Source organism: Aplysia californica, unplaced genomic scaffold (assembly GCF_000002075.1).
Source record: "Aplysia californica isolate F4 #8 unplaced genomic scaffold, AplCal3.0 scaffold00659, whole genome shotgun sequence".
NCBI classification, from domain to species: Eukaryota; Metazoa; Mollusca; class Gastropoda; order Aplysiida; family Aplysiidae; genus Aplysia; species Aplysia californica.
Window position 1 is genome coordinate 173,164 of NW_004797929.1, and position 5,855 is coordinate 179,018.

Here is a 5,855-nt window from a genome sequence, read left to right on the forward strand (position 1 = left end):
GTATTTCCTTAGCTTAAGAGTCCATGGTAACTGAAAATTTTCAGTTTTGTGCCTTTAATCAACGTTTTTCAGAAAAATTCACACAAAAATGAGTTTTTTTAATGGGCATGAAAAGTGTTGAGCCAAAAAACAAAATTTTTATAAAGATACACAAACCAATTGAAAAATGCAAGTTTCTTCACTTTGATTATTTTGACGAGAGCCTGATTCCACCACGCTGCCTCACATATGTAGAAATGTATATTTTCTATCAGTGACGTGTCCCAGTAATGTACTACAGATGTTAAACCTGGCCAATTAGCAGCTCGCAGAAGTATAACAAAATAAAGGGCAACACAGAGGAGCAATGGATAACAAGATGCTGCGGATAAGAATACTTCACCTTCATTTTCACCTATCCCGTAGACTGGATGTCTGTCAGGGCGCTTTTGAAGATTTGGCCACCAGCTTCCTCCACTCCTCCCGGTATTCAGCTTTCCTGAGCGTGTCTTTTTGAGTTCCAGGCCTGTCCATTCCTTGATGTTGTCCTCCCAACTCTTCTTCGGTCTGCCTCTTATCCACACACCCTATCTCACCTCTAATCCTCCCTGATCACCTCACTTGGTGATACATTGCTCCTCTGTGCTGCCCTTTATTTCTTTATGATACTTCTACTAATTGACCAGGTTTAAAACCCACAGCATATTACTGGGACAGGTTACTGATAGAAAATATACTTCACGATCTGTCAAAGATAAGAATAAAAGATTAAAAAAACACAAAAATACGAATATTTGACAGGAGTAGCAGATGTCCCCAAATTTGTACTATGACAAAAATGGAAATGGGCTGGTCACACTGGTAGAGTGAACGATAGAGATAAGATGTACTGAATGGAGACAAAGAACAGAAACAAGATCAAAAGCAAAATTCGAAAAATAAAGATCAGAAGCAAGGTGGGAATATTTGGTGAACCGCAGGGATCACTCGGGTAGTATCGTTCACTTCCTAGCTAGGCTGTACGCACTTTGTAGCCTCTTAAAAAGTGACAAAAGTGCGCGTTGACTATATATAACTCCTAACCAATATTGCTCCTATCTGATTCAAATTGTGTCTATGGGAGCGTAAGTTAATTCATACCATTAATTGGAGTTGTTTTAGCACTGCACTTCCGGTTAAATAAATCCTTATATTTCAGGCTAGGGTCTAGCCTAACCTGACATCTCACTCGTGAAATATTCGCCTTCTATCCTACTGTAACTGTAATCAAAGTACAAACTTGAATCATAATATTCGTAGAGTGTGCAATGTCATGACAGCTGCTCTTGCACCCCTGTAAAGACGTCCCGGCAAAAGTCGCCCACCATTGGCACCAGTCTCCTATAGTGCATTAGTAGCCACATTAAATCTTTACTTTGCCCTTAATTTTGTTCCAAACTGAGTCAATGGTGAGCACCAAAGTGAACAAGGGTGATGTCAGAGTGCGGCGATATATTTTTAGTGCAATGCTAGCAAGTCTATGCTAGCAAACGACTCCCAGCCTTTGGTTTGTTTTGACTGCAAAGCTTGAAATCAAAGTCATCTCTATTTTCACGACAATCTGCCACAAAAACGCAGTTTCTTAATTTTTCAACGTTTGAATCGTACGTTTTCTGCTTGCTTTGCCTATGCTTAGGTTATTATTGTTTTGTTTGGGGTTTACTTTGCTAACAGAGGCATACGAATAGCAACATGTAAATTAGCGTGGCTAAAAATAAAGGAAATCAATTCAGATTTTTCCCCAATCCTTACTCTGACTCCAACGGCATGAAAAACGAGTCTTCATTTGAGACCCTTCAATGGATCCTCATGTCCAACTGACTGGTCATTTGAACTTTGTTGGTCCGGATATATTTCACCTGCAGATATCAGTATGGTATAAAAATTTATTTAACTCGTTATGGTGGTAAACCATGATTCATTCTACATGTGAAAACCGGTTTTAAGGGGCGGAGGGTGGGGTCCCGATTCGGCTGAAAATGATAGATTTTGAGTTAACGGCATTTTTCGCTGCTTTATCCTTTCCTACAACCATTTCATAGAAATAGAACCCTGTAAAGCCGAACTTCTTTTCTTACCGGGAATGTTTGTCATCGACATTTCCTCTTACAGTCAATCTTTTATTTTTCTGTATCGCCCATTTTCTCAAAAGGCGGTTTTTCTATATACTTTTTTGAATAACTCCACCATTTTTTATTCAATCTTCATGAACCTTTCCAAGAATGAAGAGAATATGGTATGCTAGTATGCTAAAAATTCGTCTGTTGAATTTTGGATATTATGAATATATTTTTGTTGGTGGTGTCTGGAGTGTGATTTTTCCGGATTTTATTCAAACTTGAATACTACCTCTCGAAAAAAACTAAAAATTCGAAATAATGCACAAAAATTCCTCTAATTCGTTTAGGAAAAATTCAACACACAGATTTGTTGATCTAATGTTTGTGAACAAACATAAAAAAAAAAAACAACCTATCTATTCCCATAAAAATAAGTGCGGTATTTATTACGTAAGACCTGTCAATAAAATCCAATAAGGCCGCCGTAGCCATGGAAACGGAACTTTAAAAAATTCAAATTTGATTGCGGATTTTGAGACTCCTTACTATGATTGTTATATGTGTGAAATTTGGTAAAATTTGACCTGCTATTAAGCGAGATAGCCCCCACCCCCCTTTTTAATCATTCCATGAAACTCGTAAACTCGTGATTATATTATCTTGGCATTTTCACTCATAGGATAAAACATGATCTACCATCAAAACTCATGTAATAAATTATTTATCTACAATTGCAATCCTATTTTTCCCCAGATAGATGACGTGTTCGGCAATACGGGGCTCCGCTCTGTTCGGAAGCGGTACCTCGGCTGCGTAGTGGACGAGTTTGGGTAAGCAGGTCATTATGGGTCTAGGTAGTAGCATTCTTATTATTATTACGTATTGCGTCTCAGATCTGAAACAGACATCGGTGAAAATCGACTCACCTCTCATTTCTTTGCTGGGATACTTAAGAAAAACTTTTAAAAAATGTTGCTGGTCTTTTCATGTCACCCATTTGTCTAAGCTCTCTTATGCTACAGTGCTGAGGGGGTAGTTGGCAGGTGCTCTGGTATGGTTTGCTCCTGCTTTCCTATCAAACATCTATCATCTCCTCCTTATAATGTGTATGTTATTGTCTAGAAACACTTCCAATCTTCGGCTCTTTCTGTTGCAAATGCCTAAAACTATTAAGAAAACTAAAAACTACACAGCTGTTTTTGACATTTTCTCATCATATTTTTTGCATGTTGATTTAGCATGAGCCTCGTTTTAAGTGAGCTATCCATCATTAGGTACTGTATTAATCATCAATAATTCATTTATTCAAAGAAGCACCAGCCATCCACAACTATATGCTGTTTTAGCCTCATTCTCCTATGCCTCTCAGTTTATTATTTTTTCGTTTAATGTCCATGCATCCTTTCCCTCGGTCAATTTTTTTCCCTTTTATGTTCATGAAAGTCATTGAACTTGTCTCATTTTATTCTGCCAGTGCCGACCGTCAGGTTAAGTTCCGAGTCGTGTTGCAAGAGACGGATGTGGTTCGGCCAAGCAGTATGTTCAACATCTTTGCCTACCACGGCGATCAGGTGCCTCTGGATGGTATCTTCTACCTGCCTTTTGGGGGCGTGTATGTTGCTGTTGACACAGACCCCACTTATCAGATGATGATGATTCAGGACTTTGTCACTCACACCTTCTACATCTCGACCACAACACCCACGAGTGAGTAAGCGTTTCCCTTTGGAACGATGACAAAAATCACTCATAAAGAGAAGAGCGAATGTTCATTAAAGATGTTGGTGATTTCATGCTCCCATCAACACGGTTTAGATCATTTAGGATGCTGGCTTCTGACCCTGCATGTCAGGGCCATCTCGGGGTGAAAGATATACAGCATCCTAGCAGAAAGACCGAGATACACGATAAAAAAAATTCTTCCCACTCGGGGTAGAACTCGGGTCACTTACATGCAACAGCGAAGAACCTAACGCCTACACCACAGACGCCTATACGAATGCCCTTAAACAAAATAAACATGTAAGCACTATGCGCACAATATGTCCACGTACTCTTATTATCAGGCTTAGATTTTTCATTATGAAGTTATTATACGTTTCAAAGTCTACCTGCTCGTGTGTTTGTCATATTACGTATGCTTGTTCTACGTCTTGGATTACTAGAATCATAGCAGACGGCACATGCCCATAGCTGCTCATCTCTCCTTTCCAGCATCCACCCCAGGGTCTTCCTGCTAATTGTCTCCATGAGGAACTGGTTTGAGACACGCCTGACCACTCCTCGGAGCAAACTATTTTTCGCTGTGCCCCGCACACACTTTTCTTTTATTGTGCTGAGTGTGTGGGAGTCTGTCTCCTCTTGGTTGTGAAGGCTCTCCTTGCATCTGGCGATCACCATTAGTGGGTCGAGCATAATTCGGCCATTGGATGCTGTTTTGCCCGCAAGTTCATCAGCTCGCTCATTTCCGTGCACCCCTGCGTGACCAGGGCAGAACAGCTCTCCAGTCACTACTCCTGATTTTTTTTCTAGGGTGCTCATCGAATCTGTGACTAACAGGGCATGTTTATTGTTGTTCTACGTCTGTCAAACATAAGGAAACATTGATAAATGTGTGCGTCAGTTAGTTAAAAAACAACTCCAAACCGATGGTAATTGTACATTATGTTGCTTGCCCCATCGACACCACCAGGAACAAAAAGGAGGCAGGTTGATTTGATCTGGCCAGCCACGGTTTTGCCGGGCTGAGAGGGATACGTTGGTGGCTGGCTGGTGTGGTTTGCTTCTTCTTTCCTATGAAACATCTATCGTCCGTATCTCCTCTACACTCTTTTTTATTTTTGTTACTCTCTTGTAACACCTCTAATCTTCTGGCGCTCATATGATCTTATGCAGTTTCGAGCGCCGTTAAACCTCTACTAAAACTAAAACTAACCAACTAAACTGAGAGGGATACACAGTCTTTATATGATAGTAGACGGACGGAGATATTTGATAAGAATATTTTTTCCCCATTTATTAGGAACCGAGCTTAGGTTTTCTGCAGCACTGGGCCTAACCGGCATACCATACATGTAAGTTCGGTATCGATCCAAGATTGGGAGAAGCTGTGCTTACTCACTCACTCACTCACTCACTCACTCACTCACTCACTCACTCACTCACTCACTCAGACACTTATCTATCCTTTTTTCTTCCACTCCACAGTCCTGTACACTGTAATCACTCTCACCCTTGAGGTGTTCGAGCCCGGGTGGTCAGCGGAACTGGATGACGTGACGAGCGCCCGCTACCGAGTCCTCGCAGATCCCTTCTGTTCTGATGTGAGTAGTTGTGGTAGTAATAATAGTAGTAACAATAGGAGTGGTATAAGCCGCTGACTATGGTTCGAACCCTCAAAGGAACGTTATTTAAATACAGTGGGGTCAAAAATTCGTGGCGCAACTTATTGAGGAATATCATCTCATCTATCAGACACAGACTCTCTAGATTTTGCACGATGACTTATATCAACTTATCTCAACAGATCGATACTTTTGTAAACGTCCATTAGCTAGCTGTACTCTAGAAAATTATATTAATGAATACTAATAAAATATCCCAGTGGGTGGTTTCTACAGACATTTTAAAAGGCTCACGCCTCATGAGACTGCGAGACTGTTTTTCTCTTATAAAATTTTACACTTATGCATTTATATTATAATGTATAATACTTTGTTTTACGTACACACATGTCGATTAATTTTTAAGATGTGATGTCTTTTTCGTTGTAATGCG

General features: G+C 40.2%; 1 protein-coding gene across 1 annotated transcript in view; it reads left to right on the forward strand.

Annotated features, from left to right (window-relative positions):
- LOC101858737 overlaps nt 1-5,855 on the forward strand; it is a gene marked incomplete at its 5' end in the record, with an annotated part of 17,247 nt that overhangs the window by 5,541 nt on the left and 5,851 nt on the right. The window contains 3 exon segments of the mRNA XM_013087927.2: nt 2,832-2,908; nt 3,553-3,785; nt 5,286-5,401. Coding sequence (XP_012943381.2) covers nt 2,832-2,908; nt 3,553-3,785; nt 5,286-5,401 — 426 coding nt within the window.